Source organism: Capsicum annuum, chromosome 11, assembly GCF_002878395.1.
Source record: "Capsicum annuum cultivar UCD-10X-F1 chromosome 11, UCD10Xv1.1, whole genome shotgun sequence".
Classification (NCBI taxonomy): domain Eukaryota; kingdom Viridiplantae; phylum Streptophyta; class Magnoliopsida; order Solanales; family Solanaceae; genus Capsicum; species Capsicum annuum.
In genome coordinates, this window is record NC_061121.1 from 20,977,904 (window position 1) to 20,999,844 (window position 21,941).

A 21,941-nucleotide genomic window follows, 5' to 3' on the forward strand; every position below is an offset into this window, starting at 1 on the left:
AAAAAAAACGAAAATACGTAATTGGAAACAAAATTAAATTGAGTTGAAAAGGAAAAAAGAAAACTTGTGGAGGAAAAAAGGAAAACAAAAAAGAAGAAAGAAAAAAGAAAAATAAAACAAAATATAAAAACAAAAAAGATTTACATTAAATAAATACAAATTGAATTGACAAAGAAGGAAAGTAAACTAAACCTAAAATTTCTTATAAATTGAGAATTCTTCCTTTCTAGAATAATACTTCCACAATATAATTCTCAAATAATTTTTTTATATTATCGTTGATTATAAATTTGATTGTGATTTAAGGTAGGTTTTCTAAATTTTTTGTTTTTGATGTTTACAATCTTGATAATATCTATGATTAAAGAAATAAATTTTCTTGTGATTTAAGGTAATTTTTTTAAAGCTTTAATTAGTATGTTCTTGAAGTTTATAATAATAAATCATCATGTATTCGTGATAGACAATTGCTAATTGGGAAGTTTTTAGTGAAATAGTAACAATATTTATTATTGAAGAGACAAATTTTCTTGTGATTTGAGGTATGCTTTCTAAAATTTAGTATGTTTTTTATGTTATAAAAATAAATTATCATGTATTTTTATTAGACATCTACTAATTGAGAAGTTCTCTTTTATGATTTTTGTATGTTCTTGAAGTTTAAATGGAGTAATAAATTATTATCTATTTTGGATAGGTAATTGATAATTGAGATTTTTTTGTAATTTTTTTATAATAACTTATATACAATAAATAATTTGAAATTGACTTATTTACAATTTTGACCAAATTCTTTGGATTATATTTCATCATAAGAAATTGGTCAGCCACTCTAACTGTATACGAATTTCTTTCTTTTTTCCTTTTATCCACGTGAGATATTAGGAGATTTAGTTAAATTAACAATCTAGCTTTTAGAAAAAGTACTAACTGAATTGAATTCTAATGATATCATATAATTTTATTCAAAAATAAAATTAAAAGAACTGAAAGTAGAATTTTAATCCAATGACTATATATTTATAGTATAATAGGCATGTTTATTTATTAATCAAGATATATTTATAGTTTACACGTCGTAGATAAATTTATAGGTGGTAGATGAATTTACATGTGGTAGATGAATGTCGGTCGGATTTGAGAAATTTTTTTAGATTAAGGTTAGTTTTAATTGTATTGTATTTATATCTCTGTTTTGAGAATTTTTTTTTGTAAAGGTTAAGTTTAGTTGTATTATTTTGATATTTCTATTATCATATTATTTTGTTATAGTTCACATATAGTAGATGAGTGTCAGATGACTTTGAGAAAATTTTTGTGTAAATGTTAGATTTAATTATATTATTTTGATGCCTCTATCATCGTATTGTTTTGTTGCAGTTTACAGGTGGTAGATAAATGTCGATCGACTTTAACAATTTTTTTTGATAAATGTTAGGTTTAGTTAATTAAATCTCCAAAAGATGTTGAATTTAATTATTGTATTCATTTATTATTTAAACAAATATCCTATTTAGTGCTGTAAACACCTAATTTTTTTAACCAAACCTAACTGTTTTTGCCATTTAGTGTTCAATTTCGTTTTAGGGTCCAAATTAGATATTCTAAATTTAACTTATTTTTTACTAAATTTATTTTTAAAAATTTTGAAAAAAGACTACAAAAATAGAGTCACATTTTAAATAAGTTTCATTTTTTAGTTTTTATTTGTTTATTTATTTATTTTTAGAAAAAAAAAATTCTAAATTATATTTGTTTCTTCTTTCAATTTTTAATAAAGAATGGTGTGATATTAATTTTTCTTAATCATATTCCCAAGACTAGTTATTAGCTTATGTTATATTTTATTAGTTTTTAATTATTTTTATCTTATTAATAATAATAATAATAATAATATATATATATATATATATATATATAAAGAAACCTAAACTACCCAAACCACCCACAATTCCCACTCCTAATTAACCTCCCCCACTTTCCCACACACACGACACAAACACATACACTATATAAATACATGCACACATACACTATCTGAAGGGACATGCACACATGCACTTAAAAAAAAACACACACACACACGGGAAAAAAAACAAAACAAAAAGCATGAACTAGCAAAAAAAAAAAAAAACAGAAGAAAGAAAAAGATTAGAAAAAAAAGAGAGGAAAAAGAGTTGTGAGTTGAGTTTTGGTCTACTCGAGGTTTACCGTTCGGTTGTTTTGTTTGTCATCGAGGTCTCCAACGTAAAGGTCCATTCTTTACTTATATTTTGTTTGTAATTTCTAAGTTATTTGAATGAATTAAATAATCAAATCCTCTTATCTACGAGTATTACAGGAAATTTGGGATCATAATAAAAGTTTACATGATTCGCATTACATCTAGATGTTTCATTTTCTGTTAATATAAAGTTTGATTATATTGTTAATTAATTGATTATTTCGGGTAAAAATTGCTCGAAACCACTATTTAGTTTAGCGACATAACGAGTAGACAACAAGTTAAAGTTTGGGGTTTGATTCATGATTTTATGTCGCTCTCCGTTGTTTTGTTGTTAATTATTTTAACAAGAGATAACGTACATTGAGATTATACGAGACTTGATTCTAGCATTACTGAGTTGCTCAAATTTCACATGTGTTAACGAGTTATAAATCTTCGATGCTATAATATGATTAGGGAGTATTTTTATATTTTTGTATAGTTAAATTTAAATTAAAGTTGGTATCATAATATGCGCTTTCTTGCACTTCAATCTAAGTTACTGTCTAATTCAAATTATGTTTTTGGCGTAAAGTTCTTTTAATCATGTTTGTCTACGAGTTTATTTAAAATTTCAGTTACTAAGATCTTTTCTTATAGTGTGTTAACCTTACTATTTTAAGTTAGAATTTTATTAGCCTTTGAAGTTTTTGGCATGAAAATCCCCTTTCCATTTTAGCTTGTCTAATTCAATTTGTCATTATTAAATAGACATCTGCAAAGGAGTCCATTAACTATGTCACTATTTAATTTTTAATGTTACTAGTATTGATCATGATTTTATATGGAATTGTTTAAATATGGTTCAAATGCTTGTTCTCACTTTACTTTCTTTGGGTACGACTTGATTCATTGAATGCATAGTTCATTATGACAGAGACATCACGAGTTTCTAATTATCTTTACTTTTACATTCTTCTCTAAATATGCTTAAGGCCCAATTATTAGTTAACGTGAAAAGTACAAGATGAGTTCCGAATTTATTCAAGACTCGTTGCTATTGAAAAGAGAGAGAGAGAGAACTCATTTGCAAGGAAGCGGACTTATAAAAGAACAAGTTAGGTTCCTAATCTCAAATAAATTAAGTTTTAATATACAAGCGAAAATTGACGATGAAGTTGGAAAGCCCTGCTACCGACCACTCGTCATAATTAAATTAATTTACCATTTGAAGCCAATTGAATTGGGTTGGGGAGGTTTTAAACCCGTTAGGTGCTTATTTAGATTAGGAAAATAGGGACGACTTATAAATGTCGTAAAGGTGCGAGAAACGTGCCAAAATTTGTGGTGAGGCCGAAAAGTACTACTATCGGTAAGCCACACGTCAATATAATAAATAATTTCAAAATAAATTAAAAGCGGGAGGCAAACAACTTTTAGGTTAACAAATATTATAAATCCTAAAAAAAAAAAAATTAATTTAAGCCAGACGTAAGTCATTAAAGCAACCGTGCTAGAACCACGGGACTCGAGGGGTGCCTAACACCTTCCCCTCGGTCAACAGAATTTCTTATCCGGATTTCTAGTTCGCAGACGAAAAAATAAAAATTGAAGAGTCATTTCCTTTTGAATAGGGATTCAATAAGGTGACTTGGAACACCCAAACTCAATTCCAAGTGGCGACTCTATAAGTAAAGTAATCCCTTTTCAAAACGTCGCTTTAATCGGAAAAACCGTTTTCTCCAAAACCAACTCCCTAACGGGGTCGGATGCGGTGAAAAACAGGGGGTGTGACAAGTGCACCGTTAAAGTGAGGTCTCTCTCTCTCTCTCTCTCTCTATATATATATATAAAAGTGTGAAGACCCTTAGAAAAGTGAGTCGAACTTTTTGCCCTTCATTAAAAGTTTTCGCTTTAAACAAAATCGTCTTTTCATCTAATTTTTTAATAATTATTATATAATATTTAAAATTAAAGTGTCCAAAAAATTAAGAGTCCTATAATATTTGGTAAGAATAAATTTATGGTTAAAAAAACCCTTTCGATTCTTTTTAGGTTTAGAACTCTTTATATCCATACACAAACCAACCACATATAAGAAGAGAAAATTGAAGGCTAAGAAAGCCTCAAGGTATGTCACACTTTTCTTTTTTCCTTCACGTAACCAATAATATTTACTATTGATATGTGCTTGGTTCATGGAGTTGTTCAATAGTCATTGATAATTTTGTCTTTATTTTGTTTATTATTACTTTTATTTTAAAAACTTTTATATGACTTATGTAAGAATATATTTTAGTTTTCCGTGCAATTGTTTTTCTATTATTCAAATCATTCAATTAAATAAATTAAAATAAAAGACCATACTCATTAAGGTCTTAACCTGAAATAAGGAATGAGAAAAAATTTAAACACCAAGAAAGTATTAATTTTTTAATCTTAATGTATTGCATGTGGTTGTCCCTTAGGTTTGACTTCTATTTGTCCCCAAAATTAATGTTAATATTAATTATTTATTGGTGTTAACCGATTTGTAAGATGAATGTCGGTTGATTTTGAAGAATTTTTTATGTAAAGGTTAGATTTAATTGTGTTGTTTTGATATTTTTAATATCGTATTATTTTATTTCAATTTACAGGTGATAGATGAACTTCGGTCGGATTCAAAGAATTTTTTTTAGGTAAAGATTAGGTTTAATTATAATATTTTAATAACACTATTAGTGTATTGTTTCGTGGTAGTTTACAGGTCGTAGATGAATGTCGATCGACTTTGAGAATATTTTTTAGGTAAATGTTAGGTTTAATTATATTATTTTGATCTCTTTGCTTTGAGAATTTTTTTTTGTGTGTGTAAACGTTAGGTTTAGTTGTATTATTTTGATATCTTTATTGTCCTGTAATTTTGTTGTAGTTTACATGTGGTAGATGCATGTCGATAGGCTTTGGGGAAATTTTTCTGTAAAAGTTACATTTAAGTGTATTGTTTTGATGTCTCTATTAGCGTATTATTGTTTTGTTGTAGTTTACAAGTGGTAGATGAATGTCGACCGACTTTGAGATATTTTTTGATAAAGGTTAAGTGTAATTTAATAAATTCTCCATCTTTATATATTCAAAAGATGTTGAATTTAATTATTGTATTCATCTTTATTATTTAAATAAATATCGTATTTAGCATAACGTTTGAACTGATTAAAGTGAGATACATGCGTGAGACGCGTACACCTAAACTAGTATATATCAAAAGTGTGAAGACCCTAAGAAATATGATTTGAACTTTTTGTCCTTCATTAAAACTCTTTGCAATAGACCAAATCGTCTTTTCACTTATTTTTTTCATATTATTATTTAATTATGTTTATAATATTGACTTATGACTTTTAAACCTAAAAAATTAAGGAGTTCTAAAATATATGACAATAAAATAATATATGGTAAGATTCCTAACATATATAAACAAGAAAAAAATACATAAAATAGCATATACAATCACGTATAAATTTCCAATTATGGAAAGTCCATAAGAGGCCTGCACGGTCACAGGTCCATTGAGAATGGAATTAGTGTTTTCCATACAAATTTTCCTAAATTTTACTTTAAGTTTAATTATAGAATTATATTTTTACCTGAATTAAATTATTAAAACTATTATTTTAATCAAATAAAAAGGTTTATGGGTAATTTTATAAAAAGGATAGTCGGAAAATTTCATAACACAATTTTTTGATTCATGAAAAAGTTTTTATTATGAGAAAATTTCTTCCAAAAAATTAAGAAGTTCTAAAATAAAATTATCCTTTTTTACTTTTTTTAATTATTAAAAAGTTAAAGAGTCCTAAAATATATGGTAATAATTAAGCAGTCCTGAAATATTTTTTATTATATTGAATAAAGAAAAGTAAAAGCTAATTAAGAAGAGAAACGATGTAAAATTAGTTTTCTCATTTTATTGAAAAAGTGTTCTCCTTCAATATATATATCTTCACACGTTTTTGGGTTAATAGAAATATGATGTAGTGTTTTATTTTGATCCATTAGTGACATCTACGTTTGAGGAAGGTCACTATTTTTTTTTTTTAAATATCGATCTAATATTTATGGAAGAAAATATATTTTAATGTAATTGTATAATATTATACTATTTTTTAAATATTTTAATAAACGGCCCAAAAGGCTGATCTTTGATTAAAAATACTAATAATAATATTATACTATTTGATTCAACTCATATTTGTATATAAGTATATCTTTTATATTTTATATGATTGACCATGGGTGTTCACACTTTAGCGGTAAAAATCAATCCAAATCGAATCGATTAAATAAATTGAGTTTTATTTGGTTTGATTTTGTATTTTTAAAATTTGATAATAGTTGAATTAATTTCGATTTTGTTCAAAAAAATCAAAGAAATAATTAAATTTTAATTTTAAATAATCAAAGGCTACACGTGTAAGACACGTGGGTTTAGATTATTATATACATAAAGCCTATGTAATAAACTATCTAGAGAAATATAGAGCTAAAAAAAAAAAAGTTTCAGCTTCCTTCTTCTTCTCTGCAGTTTCCTTGCAGCGATTCTCGCCTCTGGCGAATGGAGCAAACTCTATGGTCAGTTCTCTACCGCAAAATGCGCTGACTGAAGAACGGAGGATTAGTTTTATGGCTGCCGGCTGTGGGGATTCCTTAGGAAACCAAAAAAAAAAATTTACAGCTGCATTTATACTAAAGTTTCAGCTTGTAGCCTTTACTGTTCTTCTTGCCTTTCTTTTTGACAAGAAAAAAGATATTGCACCTCTGATATTGCTACAACATGCTCAATTTACATAGCCATTTTCTGGTGCAACAACACCAAAAAGTTGGATAAATTTACAGCTGCATTTATACTAAAGTTTCAGCTTGTAGCCTTTACTGTTCTTCTTGCCTTTCTTTTTGACAAGAAAAAAGATATTGCACCTCTGATATTGCTACAACATGCTCAATTTACATAGCCATTTTCTGGTGCAACAACACCAAAAAGTTGGATAAACGTCATTTGTTAACTGTTCTTCTATAATACATGCTAAAATACTATTCTCACACACATTAAGCCCTTAGGAAAAAATGAACGGACCGAGCTAGATAATAATGAGATCATATCCGTTGTCGTGTACAAAATTATACTAAACCACAATGTCATCTCCAACTTTTGCTCTTGAACTTCCTGTGGGATTTAAGGTCCACCACAGTCACAGAAATATTGTCTTTGCTACCTTTTTGAAGAGCCATCGATGAAAGATACTCTGCTGCTGCTTGTGCAGCAGGATCCACTCCCTGGCTCCTTTTCGCCAGAGGGTTAGTCCCATTCTCTTTGTGCCACAGCAGAATTCGTTGTCTAGCAGCTTTACAAACTTCCTCATTTGTCATGACATCCCACAACCCGTCACTGGCTAAAACTAGGCATTCATCTTCTCTAACACGTGGTACAAACATAACTTCTGGTTTCGGTATAATCCATGGTTTCAAATATCTGGCACCTGAGTATAATGGGATGCACTAATAATCAATAGAAACAACAGTAAAGTATGTAGTTTTAACCTTTCACTTCATCCATCTAAACTCTATTGGGAAATCGATACATATAAATACATGAACAGTAGCAGTTGCTGGGAAACCAGATAAATTACCGAAGGAAACAAAGTCAATGCACTTAAGATGGACAAAAAACAAAATCTGAGAGAAAGACAATCAAAGATGTCCCCTCAAACGGGGTGACAGGAAGGAGGGGGTGTTTATACTTGATTTGACATGTCACCAGCTACCTATTCTGCATTATAATTCAAACAATTTACTTAGTCTTCATCTCTCTTAATCTCTATATAATGTAATACAAAGGAAAGATAAAGATTAAAATGTAGGGGAGTACCCTGAATGAAACCTGATGACGAATTTGCAAAACCTTGAGGCTGCCCCTTGAGAATGGATGAATTCTCGCATTCATTTATCTAATCTAGATAACGTCTTAATCCATTTAAACATTTATAAAAGTTGTCTTAATGCAATATATAGAAGTTCACGTTCACCGGCACTTGAATTTCTCTACATTTTCTATGCGCATAAGGATCTTGACTACAAGACTAATGTGAGAGTAAAAGGGCAACCCGGTGCACTAAAGCTCCTGCTATGTGCAGGGTTCGGGGAAGGGCCCACCACAAGGGTTTATTGTACTTTGCATTTCTGCCAGAGTCTATTTCAACCACCTAGGAATTATTGAACCTAAAATAACTTGAGAGTGCAAAAAACCATCTTCTAACTTGGGCAATAATAGCCTAATATTAGTATTAGCCAATCATCATGTGATGTACCTTCCTAAAGATCTCACAGGTTCTATTTTGATGGGTAATAATACCATGAATTTTCTATTAATTAACATACATTTTAGCAAAGAAAACAGGTATCAAGAAAATCCATTGCACAGTACATCAATTTTAAATCACATGAAAGCAAACAGTCTTTCATATTGAACAGAACAGATGCAAGCTGAAAGGTTTTACTACACCAACCTATAGATCTTGAAATTGCAAGAATGCCAAATACACGATATCCATCCCACTGAATGATCTTCCCAACAGATGCTTCAATTCTGGCATACTCATCGTCTCTGCTTGGCTGGTAAAAGAATACAAGGTAAAAGAGTGAGACGGTAAAGCATCAACCACAAATTTTGTTGCCAAAATTAGACATGTGCATGTGAAAAACAGAGAGAAGAACAAGAAGAGAGTCAGGAGGTTGAAGCAAAAGTGTGTTTAACCTTGTGATCGATTGACAGTGCCACTGCTTCTTTGCCACGACAAAGGACTGCTCGTGAATCCCCACAGTTAGCAACTATAATATGAGATGAACAAATGACCGCTACAACCGCAGTGGACCCAACAGTTTCTGGGGCAATAGGTTCAGAGGTGCCGCTAGAGGTATTTACGTTGTCATCACAGAGATCTATGTTCACCTTTCCCCCAACTTCATCGTCAACCTTGAGAAAGCAATTAGTAAAGATCTTCTCCCACTGCACCTGACGGGTATCCCTTGCACTTCCATCCACCAAATCATCTTCGGAAAGTTTTAACTCCTCAACTAATGCTAGATGAACACGTTTACGGCAATAATCCGCAACCTTCATGAAGAAACAGCAGTCAGTTATGATAAGAGTTAGTCGTCATTGCGTTGACATTGATCAGGACTTAAACTGATGATAGAACAAACATCCAGGAAGTTAAAACTTGAGAAGTAGGTACATTTATAGATTTTGCTGAAAGTCTGAAATACTACACAACTGATTATCAAGAGAAAACCATACAAGAATCGTTATACCTGAGATCCTCCATGACCATCATATACTCCGTAAAAATGAGATGTCAGGTGACTCAAATTTTGACTCAGTCCATCAATCACACGATCACCGATAAGCATCTTGATAGGAATTTTCATAAAATTAGGAACAGCCACAAGAGCATCCTCCATATGTGCTCTCTTTCCACAGATAGATACAGAACCCCAGAGTGGCACACATACTTCCATTTCAAACACACTTACTTTGACAGGCTCCTTGTCACTTGGCAATGGAAGGGCCACAACAGATGCCTTTAGTGCAGGGCCACTAGTGATTTCATCATCTGGGAGAGCAACTATGGTATTATTGACTTTGTCAAAACTCCTTTCAAAACGATAAGAACACCTACTTTCCTTTTTAGCCCGTTTAAAAAAAATGACCTTAAAAGGACATTTTGATACATTTGAGTTTTTTAATTTTCTTAAATTTCGTATAAAGTTTAAAAAGGTCATTCAATTTAAAATTTATGAGTTTTAAATTATCTTAGCAGCTCGTTGATTCCAAGAGAGGAACTTCACACTTCTTTTTTTTAAAGAAATACTACTCCCCATTCCTATTTACTTGTCACCTTTTTAAGTTGCACACCCCTTGAAAAAAGCATTAACTAGAAAATAATTTGACTTAATTATGCTTATTTATTACTCATCTATATTAATACTTCTCTTTTTTGCAATATTTGAGACTTTTCCATACTAATTTTAAATATATATAATACTACCACTATACTATATTTCATCAACAACAGGAATAATACAGCTACAAGCAAATGTAATTGCATTATTTCGGTAGCGTACCTGATAACCTGTCCCTTTTCCCCCTCTGGATGAAGACCTTGAGATCGTCATTCCCATAAACTTCCTCCTGTTCTTGTTTGATTTTTTTGGCCAACCGCTCAACAAATTCGCTGCATGACTTTATCTTGATGGACTTTAGACTACCGGTGTCATTAAAATAAGTAGGAATCTCCTTAAGATATGGACATTCATCCAATACCAAATGTTCAAGCACAGGAAAGGCATTATCATCCGGACCTTTCCATTCATCAAAAAATTCACATTTTACTAGCTTCAAAACTTTGAGTTTAGGGAATTCGTCATGTCTCACTTCCCACTCGTCATTGTCAAAGAAAATTGATACTAGTTTCAGTACACGAAGGTTGGGAAGCTTTGAAATGTTGGATTTGTGACAACTGCCTAGGGAAAAATTGGATAGTGTCAAATTTCTGAGATTTTCTGGGAAGTTGTATGGACCACCTACCATTGAATCTGCTGCTAAATGAATCTCGACTGTCTCAAGCCGTGTTAGGGGATCCAATTTAGGGAAAATTTCTTGTCTAAAATCCACAAATGAGCATCTCAGTTCGCGAAGATATGGTGTTTTTTGCAATAGCAGTTCCACATCCTTTGTACATGAAAAACATGGGGCGGAAAGAACTTCCAACTTATCAAGTAGTCCTTCCTCACCATTTAAGGTGAAATAACAGTTATCGATGCACACATATCTCAATTTAACCATCTTCAAAATTGTAATGGGCAGTTTCAACTTTCCTTTTGTTGGCTTGAGTATCAAAGTTTCAAGGTTCCAAAGATTGACTATGAGTGAGCTAATTGAATCCTGAGCAACTTGTGCAGCAAAATAGCGCAAGTAAATTAACACCGTCGGGAAGGAATAGATAATGATGGACTCCAAATCCAACACTTTAAGACACTTGAAGTTGTGAAAAATTCGAGAGACTTGACCACTAGAAAAGTTCGTTGTTTTGTCTTCTCTGTAAAGTACAGAGTCAACAGGTGAGCCATGCGAATTCCATTCTACAACATTCTCCTCTTTACAATATAAGACCAGACGACGTTGTGCAAGCTGCTTCTGAGTGGATATACCTGATGAAGACTTGTCGTTTCCATCCCTGTGTATGTTTGAATTACGATAATATGTCATACATTCATATTCAAATATAACTTGAATACTTGATTGATTGAACAAATAAAGCACAACTAATTAATCTAGTACCGTTTTATCCATAGTAGAAAGTGCTCTTCCTTTGCTTTTATCTTGCAGAAATCAAGCAATAGACCATGAATGCGACATGATTTAACCTTACCATCAGAACTATTCTTAGCATTCATCACTAGGTTTCTAGAAATAAGATCCTCCAAGTAAGTTTTTGCTATGTTCTGCAAACTTCCGCCTTCGAGATGCTTTACAAATCCTTCTCCAGTCCACAACCATGTTAACTTTGAAACGTTGATTTCCTCATCCTCTAAAAATGTTCCAAAATATAGGATGCAAGGCTTCAGATGATAGGGCAAATGCTGATAACTTTTTTCAATAATAGCCTTTGTCTCACTGCCAATGTAGGAACCTAAATCCTTAGCCACTTGACTCCAACATTCTTCTGTCTTCTCCATCTTTGACAGAACACCAGACACCAAAACAATTGACAGAGGCAGACCTTCACACTTTCTTGCTATTTTTTGTCCAACTGTTTCAAGGAGAGGAGAACAACTTTCATTGCCAAACACTTTTAGTTTTAGTAGGTCCCAACTTTCTTCATAGGTCAAGAAGCGAAGAAAAAGTGGTTCACTAACTGATTTAACATTGTAGGCAACATCATTATTTCTCGTTGTAAGAAGAATTCTACTTCTGGTATTGTTATCAGGGAAGCAACGTCTTAAATCATCCCATGCCCTGTGATCCCATACATCATCAAGGAGGATAAAATATCTTTTGACACATAAAATTCTGTGAAGGGCGTCTCTTAATTCATCAGTCCTTTTACTAAGAAGTGAGGTCTCATCAGTAGAAACATGTAGCATCGCCAGAAGAGACAGTAACAGGCCCCTCTGTGAATATACTGGAGAAACATGGCATCGTGCACGAATATCAAAGTAAGAGACAACTAATTTGTCAAAATAGAGTCTTTTGGCCAAAGTCGTCTTTCCAGCTCCAGGCATACCAACAATTGAGATAATGTTTAGCTTTCTGGATCCCCCTGTTAGTTGGTGTCTTAGTGTTCCGATCTCATCCTCAAAGCCTACAACTTTTTCATAGATCCCAGATGTAAAGGAAGTATCAGTAGCAATGGTATAAGGTGACACTACATCAAGTCTAACCATTTTCTTTTGTTGTATCTCTGCTACCTCAGCTCTAATGTCCATTATGATGTCCACAATCCAAAGTTCGAGACACCATCCAGGAAATTTTTTGCTCAAACAAGCATCAACAATATATTCTACCTCATATGCTTTACCAATCAGTAGTGCCACAGAATTCTGAAGTTCATCGTGAAAATTGTATTGCTGTTCTGCAACAGACCTCAGAAAAGGTTGCAAGCCTTCTAGTTCAGTTTGAATCATTTGAAGCTGAGTCTTGACTAAAGCCAGTGAATCTGGATAGCGGTCTTGGAACTCCTTTAGGTTATCCAAGACGAAATCAACATAGCCTAGTCCATGAATCCTTGGCAAATTAGATTGAAAGTCCTTCCGGATGATGTGGTAGATCACTGTCTTAATGTGCTGAATGGTACCTGGCAAATCAATAGTCACTTCCCCTAAGGTCACATCTTCATGTAACGAGTAAATGAGAAGTCCAGAATCAATCAACACAGAGTCAATATCTTGAAGGTGAAATTCCAAATTTTGTACGAACAGATTGGCAATTAAGAAGTTGAGCATCTCCTGAAGGGCTGCTATTTGATGAGTAATGTGATTACTAATCGGTAGCGCCTTCAAGTTGTGTTTAAGAGTCTCCACAAAACCAGATACATGCTCAATTTGGATATTCGGATGCCATTTTGATCGTAGAGCTAGAAGCACATCAATATACATCTTGCGGATGCTTGGATCAATGGGCTTAATCTTCATCTGTAGATGTTCAGAAAGCAGATAATTTATTTCTTGATTTTCACCCTTACCATTACTTGGGAGATACAACCAGGCAACCATTCCTGCATGGCTAACCACCTCTATTACATAAGTGAAGAAATCAGTATGTTTGCTTTCCGAAACAAAGCATACGAAATTTCTCAGTAGCTTCAACTCCTTAAAAACATCGGCGATTTCTTTCTTGGGTCCAGGAACAAAAAGTAGTGAACTAGAACAATAAACTTTCAGTAAATCACCTAGATTCACCACAACAGTATCAATCAAATCAATTACAAATTTTGGGCAAACAACAGCAATACCATCCTTGTTGACTTTTGGAAATAAGTATTTAGATCTTATTTCCAACTTAGTCATACCAATCTTGACTTGCATTTCATCGGTAAAGTGATCAACGTCCTCCATCACGCTGATCTTTCCGAGTCCAACGACAGCATATTGAAACAGACCTTGAACTTCATGTATGACATCAAGCATGTATGATAACTCTGTGAAGCTCTGTAAGCTGTGGAAAAAATCAAGAAATTTGAACTCCCTTTTAAGGAACTTGATTCGATCCTCTGCAGTCTCCGGTATATCTAAACCCCATTGATCTTCAATCTGCTGAAGAGATTCAACGATATGGTTGATCATTGAAGACGAGAAGAGTAAAACTGCTTAGCGTGAGACACTTTGACTAATTGACATAACCTTTGTGTTGGTTTTAATACCGTTAAAAACTGAAAATAGAGATGAGTTAAGAGTTTATTTCTCTTTTCTGCTAACTTAAATAGTTCTATTACAATCATAAATAGATTAAACTTACATAAAAAAAAACCCATTTGCTACCAAACATAATAACAGTCTCCTACCAAAAATAGGAATCCCAATTTGACTAGGAGGTGTATGTAAAAAAAAAGGGAGAAAATCAAAAAATAAGTCACTTGCATTCTTCCTTTTAACACTTTGTTAAGGTTTTTTGTCTCTTTGGTGTTCTTTTTTATATGGTGTTCGTACCCGTAGTGGAGTTCGACTAATGTGAATTCACGTCACGTACAGCCTATTTGGAGAAATGCATTCTACCAACGACTTTTCTATATGCAAGATTCGAAACCGAGACTTCAAATTAAGAAAGTAACAGTGCCATCCACTCCATTGCACATCATCTTTGATGGTAGGTATTCTCTCACTTTTTTTTTCTTGTATTCAGTAGCTATATTTCTGTACAGTTTTTAATATTTAAATTTAAATTTTAAAATAATTTAATATACTTTAACTTTAAAAATCAATCAAATTCTATCATAATCTATCGAAATCCGTCCTTTGAATTTTCAAAGTTGCTATAATGAATATAGAGAAGAGAACCATGTACATACTTGGTCATAGAAAAACTTAGTCCCATACCATTAATTTATTACAAAATAGTATAATCTAATCTGTTTACTTTCTCCTTCCAATAAATATTTGTTTCAGTGGCTCCCATATATACAATCTAAATTATCAAATTATAATCTTAAATTTCATGAATAATTATATTATTATGATTTTCTTTCACCAAAGTCTAACTATATTTTTGTGAAAATTTTTTACAAAATTTTCACCCTACCAACACAAAAGTCATAAAGAATTGTTTCAATAAGTGGTGGAGTACCTTTTTATTCTGATCGAGTCTTTTTTTAACACCCCTCCCTAGGAGCTCCCATTCTTTTTGCTTCTTTGGTAACTTGAACTCACAACCTTAGAGTTAAAAGTAGAGGATGCTTATCATCCAAGCAATTTCCTCTTTATCTTTAATCTCGTCAAATTCTTATATGATATCCTTTATTTGTTTAAGCTGCAGGTTTATTTATTGGGGTGAATCTAAAACTATACTCCACAAGTATAGGACTCTCGTATTACAATCCTTGCATAAATGGTTCCTTTAGGGGTTGTTTGGTTGGTCGGATGAAATAACTGAGGATATCAATGACGTTAGCCACGGAAAGGGCCTGAAATGCACTTCATCTATTGAAAATGGCACAAAAAATGCCCTTCATCCACCTTTGGGCTCTATAATGCCCTTCATATCCACCTTTGGGCTCCAAAATGCCCTTCACATCCACTTTTAGGCTCCCAAATACTCTTATATTAAACAACCCCAATTGATGTGAAAATTTTATGAATTGATATGAAAAGACTGTTCGGGCTTTCCTGCATCCTATCGACTAATACCTCCCAAGTCCCAATCCCAGCCCTATAATTTTCCAATGGCAATATTTCAAGTAAATTTTTATTTAAATAATTATGAATCAGACAATATTAAGCACACCACAAGCAAAAGAAAAACAAGAACACATAGGTTTATGTGGAAACCCTTGAGTGAAAAACCACGGGAAGAGTCAGAGGAATTTACTATAATGGAGAGGAGTACAATCTGTAGACTATTTGACTCAATGACGTATATATATCAATACGAAACAGCCCACTAAACACACTTATATAATATGTGTGTACAAATAAGTCCTAGCCCAAAAACATACAGGTCCATACCGCGGGGCTTCGCCCCCACACCCCAACACTACCACCACAGACCCCATGAAAAATCACAAACATAAGTCGCACAGTGAACTTTTCAGGGCCGGATCAACAAAATTCTTGTCACAAACTCTAGCAATCGTAATTCTTTAAATTTGATGTACATGCCCCATCATGGGGAAAAAAAAAAAGTGAATTGAGATTTGGAGCTCGTTGAGGAAGAACATGTTTCATGCCTCACCCCTTTTACGTGCACCATTCTAGGTTGTCAATTAATTCAATCCGACGATCGTCATCCTCTCTGCCTTCTCCTGTGTTCGAAAAAAGGTTAGTCCATTGATGTTTTTTTTTTTTTTTACTAAAAAAAGTTAATATAACTATTTGTAGAAATAAGTAATCATGTCTTAGATATTAATAATCTGTTTTCTTCTTGTTATGAAAGGTGTTTGACACAGAAAATCATGCACGTAAGGATCTTGAAGTGCTTTAGGGTTCTGGAGTTTTAAACGGTATGAGTTTGTATGTTGTTTGAGAAGAAGCTACTGAATTTGATGGAACTTGTATGTTCACTGCAACATCCGCAACCTGTTTATTTGCTCTTATACTCTTATGTGGGCAGATAGTATTTTCTATTAAAAGTACTTATTTAAGTTATTGATTTTAGAAATCGATGTTCAGGATGAAGTTATCCGATTCTTTCACCTTTTCTCTTGTTTTGGTAAAATTCAATTTGTTTTAGGCATGTTCTATGTCAGAAAATCATGTATATAAAACCTTTAATTGATGAGTCCGTTTCTCTACCCTTTTCTGCTTAAATGTCAAAATTAGTTCCCTTGATACAGGGTTCGGACTTACACTTAGTCATTGTCGAGTGAATCCTTTACCTCTTTATAATTATTTGGTCTCTTTATATGTTATTGGACTATACTAACCTCAAAATCCCCACCTTTATAATTATTTGGTCTCTTCATATGTTATTGGACTATACTAACCTCAAAATTCCCACCTTTTGAGCTTACTTTTGAGGGTGAGTTAGACGCAATGTCAAGTTCATAATACCGATTATCTAAATTCTTAAATAAAATATGCAGATGTTAAAACAATGCTTAAGAAAGTACAAAGTTCCGATTATCTAAATTTCTCATCTCATGAGTACAAAGTTCGAGTAAATTTTGACACACTGGACTAGTAACTTTAATTATTAGCCCAATACACATTAAATTGTTATTGAAGGTTTAAACAATAGTTAATTATAATATCGCAAATCAGGATAAAGAATTAAATATCACTAGCACGATTTTCAGAATCTTTAGAAAAACTTTCAATGCAATATTTGTTCTTTTTTATCTTTAAAAATTTTACAACTTCACAATATGTATTCTATTCCTTGTTAGGTTACATGTTTGAGATACCTAGCATATGCTACGTGATTCATATCGGCAAGAAGCAATTGTTGCAAATAATATGATGGACGATGTATTATGACGAAGTCTTCTATCTGCATCCTTCTCACAAAGTATGAATTAGAGTAATGCCAAGTTCGGATATCAGACTCCTGCATTCTTCCATGACGGCATGGTTAAGGTGACTTTCAGCGGCGTTGTTACCCCCAACTGTTAGCAACATTATAGCAGCACTTGAGTCTGTTTTGATAATGACTTTCTTCAGATTGTAATTCTTCGCCACAGTTAAACCACCATGAATAGCCCATAACTCCGCGTTAAGGCTTGAATTCGCTTTCAAGCTATGTCTTCCGTAGAACCCACCAAGCCAATTCCCCTTATCATCTCGTACAACTCCTCCAAACCCTGCTAATCCCGAATCAGGCAAGAAACTACCATTTGTGTTAATCTTAATATGTCCCTCGGGAGGGAAATTCCAGCTAATCAAAATTGGTTTTTTGTTGATCTCAGGATTTTTTGTGAATTGAACTTGGTAATTCACATATCTCGAAATCGGAAAATATCCATTTTGAGAATAACTTGGATGAACATATTGTATAGCCATTATATTTTGCAGGCACTAATCAATACCACAACTCCAATACAACTCTAATAACTAACACAATATATATTAGAGGAGAAGGATGACGAGTTATAATTATTAGAAAAAACTGATTAGACACTTACGTATTTATAGGATTATTTTAATCCTAATTCAAATAGATTTAGGTTTAGGTTAAAAAAAAGGAAACTAACAGAAACTTTAATCCCAACTAATATGGGTTTAATTTTACCAATTAGAAAGTGAAAAAAAAAATTATAAAAAAGCAAACATCGAGAAGGAATTTCAACTTACATTGGAATTTCTGTATTTTCCGTAAGGTACTAGTTTAGTGTATCCTTCTCAACTTACATTGGAATTTCTGTATTTTCCGTAAGGTACTAGTTTAGTGTATCCGCTTTGATCCTCATTTTGGTAGTAAATATTGTAGGAAAAAAAGTTGGTCTTATATACAGACTTCGCCGTCAATCAGTCGTTAAATTACTCATAATCAATTTTTCTCATTTTGTAATGGAGCTGTAACACCCTGGTTTTTACGATGCTTACAAAGTACTTGAAACGAGCCTTTAGGACCCCAATATCGAAGATAAAACACATAAGGTTGGGCATGATTGGGTTAGGGGTGTTTTTAGGCTTAGAAAAAGGCTTTGTGTCCCGAAATAGAGCCTCCGTGGTTAGTCTATGCCGCGAATACCCCCGCGATGGGCTACTTGCCTTAGGTTCGCGCTGGGGTTCGCAGCATTGCGCCAGAGGTCGCGCCGCGAACCTCCTGGTCTGGGTTGGGGGTCGCACCGCAAACCCCCTCCCCGTGCATCAAAATTTGTCCTTTTTAATATATTTTAGGGGCATGAGGGTCTTTTCACACCCCCAAGTTGTTCACAATTCTTTATGTACGTGATTAGGATCTTATAAACGATTTTTCATTTGAGTAATCCCCTAATTACCATTCAAATAGCTAGAGAGGAGAAAATTGCCTAGGGTTTGAGGATTTTAAGCCCCACAGATCAAATTACTCTGCGTTCTCTTTGTTTTCAAGGAATGTAGAACTATCCCACTAATCATGGGCGTGAAAAATATGTTTTTGTAGTACTCTTAATTGGATTTCGAAATTGGTTGAAGCGCATGCATTATGAATCCTGTTTTATGATGTAACTTGGTAACTACTATAGGGTTTATCCGTAAACTTGAGCTATAGTCATATGTATATATGTTATGAGTTTCGTAAAGTGATTTAAGAGCATGATTTACAAAATTTCCGGGATGTGATACGCACTCGTTACTATTACTAGTATGAGCGAACATTCTAGCATAACACATGAGTACACAACTGATATGAAAGAATACAATGAAATCCATGTGAGATTAAGATAAAATTCCTTAAGAAGAGATACTTTCATCAAGGTTTATTAACACCGCTTAATATGGAACAATACCAATAGACATGATAAATAAAAATTGGAAGTTACAAAGTTTGTTTGACAACTACACTAGCCTTTGAAGCCTCCAATAAGTAATAATATTTTTTAAAAAAATATAAGGAAATTAGCATATCTCATTCGGCCTCCAGGTAGAAAAAAGGCTCACCAACGGAAAAAGATAGAGATCCTAATGATGCACCTGGTCACAGACTTGAGAGTCGGAATCTACATCATGAAACAGTGTAGTGCCAAAGATAGTCAATATGTGAAATGTATTAGTATGTAAAACCATTCCAAGAAAATAGTAAAGCGAAAGATTATCAATGTAAATAAATGTCAAACTTAAGTGAAGACAGGTTGGAAAAGTACAAGAGTATAGACTGAGTTAATAGTTGATAAAGTAAGCTAAATTTAATTCTTTTGGTTATATCTAGGAGAAAGTAGTGAACCTTCATAAACCACCATGTGAGCATATAGAGTCTGATCTCTGCCCGATCAATTAAGCCATCCTATACCTTGTCGGGCATAGGACATGACATGACATAGTTTGCTTGTAAGTATCCATGGTTAGCCCCTTTTCGGGATACATGAAAAAGAGAGTCATCCGACTTGCGGAATAATCTCTATCCTATGTCGACAAATATAGTTTCGGGCATTTTTCGTTTAAACCTACGCCTCACAGTCAGCTATCTAACTCCCTTATGCTCATGACACTATCTTATTTATTTATGTTCAAAGTGTTAGTCATATTAGGCTCATGCTCTCATATTAGGCTCATGCTCATAGTTTAGTCTTTTTGGGCTCATGTACATAATTTAGCCTTTTTGTCTCATGCTCATAATTTAATCTTTTTAGGCTCATGCTCATATTCTTAGCCTTTTTAGGATTATGTTGGAAATGTAAACACTGTAGGTTCATACATAATGGTTTATTATGGGAATAAGAGAGAGGTTGCATATTAGGATGTCATACTATGTTATTAGCCTTGGAACATATACTGTGAATGACTTTATTAACTTTTAAACCACTGTATTATATGTGTGATTGAAATCTAAATTAATACAACATTCTTCAGTGAGCCATTGAATCTATGCATTCTATAAAGGGTTCTAAATTTAATTAATTTTTCTTTTACGAAGTTGGAGTGTAAGGGGTATATATGTATCAAGAGGTTCACTCAATTCAAGAACGGGGAACTATGCTTCTATCGAAAAAGGTATCATTGAAGCTTTATGTTAGCAAGAAAACTTAAAATTGGTGTCCTTTGGTTATAAGAAAAATCAACAGAGTCATCACAAAGACTACAAAACAAGCAGCCCATCAAAACCAAGTTCTCAAGTTAAACGAGTTTTCATTAAAGTCAAATTCCAAATCATAATCAATAACCACAAGGTTCATGTTACGATTCAGACAGAATAAAGTAAATCACAAGCAGAAAGAAAATAATAACACACAGATTTAAACGGAAACTCTTACGGGAAAAACCACAGGCAGAGGCAGAGGAATTTCACTATGAAAGGAGAGGAGTACAATGTGGAGAGTGTAATCTCTGAATGATTAAAATTGACCAACTAATTGTACTTATATAATACGTGCATACAAATAAATCCTAGGAAAAAAAATATAAAGGTCCATACCGCGGGAGCGAAGCCCCCGTAGCCCTATCAGGATCAGTGGTGGGTTTCGGGATTGGGCCTATCGGCCCAATCCCTATGCTACTACCACAGACCCCATTGAAAATCACCAACATAGGTTGCACCGCAAAACTTTCTGGGACAGATCAACAAAATTTGGGTCACAACTCTAACAATCTCCACCTTGACACGGATTCTAATTCATAACTCAAATCCATTTCAAGACAAAATTTTCCACCTCTTCTACAAAATCCCTAAGGGTACACTAACCAAGTCCAAGCAATGCTCAAACTTAGCACTTGGTAGTGTCTTGGTCATCATATCAATAGGATTATCATGAGTACTAATCTTTCTCACCACGAGCAATAATTTCACGCACGAAATGATACAGAACATTGATGCGCTTTGTCCTCTCATAAAACATCTAATCTTTCGTAAGAAAGATAGCACTCTGACAGTCGCAAAAGACCGCAGTAATCCGTAAGTCTTTTCTAAACTCACCAAATAGACCTTTCAACTAAATAACTTCCTTAAAAACCTCTGTAATAGCCATGTACTCTGCCTCAATAGTTGACAAAGCAACCGTAGTCTGTAAGGTAGCTTTCTAACTAATAACACAACTACCAATGGTGAAAACATAGCTTGTAAGGGACCTCCTTTTATCATGATCTCCTACAAAATAAGAATCAACATACCCAATTACTCCATCTTTAATTCACCCAAACTGCAAACATCAATAGATCCATTCAAGTATCTGAAAATCTATTGAATTGCTTTTTAATGTTCTTCGCAAGGATTTGCCATATATCTGCTAACTGCACTAACGGCATAAGATAAATCTAGTTGGGAATACACCATCACATACAACAGAGAGCCGACGACACTAGAGTATGTAACTCGAGACATATAGTCACGCTCATAATTTGTCTTTTAAGA

General features: G+C 33.2%; 1 protein-coding gene across 1 annotated transcript; it reads right to left on the reverse strand.

Moving 5' to 3' along the window:
• Positions 1-7,012: 7,012 nt before the first annotated feature.
• LOC107870917 (putative late blight resistance protein homolog R1B-23) lies at positions 7,013-14,264 on the reverse strand. Its single transcript, XM_016717613.2, has 6 exons — positions 11,586-14,264; positions 10,370-11,481; positions 9,557-9,858; positions 9,000-9,359; positions 8,752-8,857; positions 7,013-7,725 (listed from the first exon to the last, which is right to left on the reverse strand). Exons 1-6 carry the CDS (start codon positions 14,087-14,089, stop codon positions 7,385-7,387), a joined length of 4,725 nt encoding a protein of 1,574 aa, XP_016573099.2. The 5' UTR covers positions 14,090-14,264; the 3' UTR covers positions 7,013-7,384.
• Between the last annotated feature and the right edge of the window lie 7,677 nt (positions 14,265-21,941).

Excerpts from the sequence above, each read along its gene's own strand:
- LOC107870917 (XM_016717613.2), bottom strand. The coding sequence starts at position 14,089 with ATGATCAACCATATCGTTGAATCTCTTCAGCAGATTGAAGATCAATGG. Across the intron at positions 11,482-11,585 it reads TTTCTACTATGGATAAAACG|GGATGGAAACGACAAGTCTT; the intron begins GTACTAGATTAA and ends AAACATACACAG. Across the intron at positions 9,859-10,369 it reads GAAAAGGGACAGGTTATCAG|ATGATGAAATCACTAGTGGC; the intron begins GTACGCTACCGA and ends TTGCTCTCCCAG.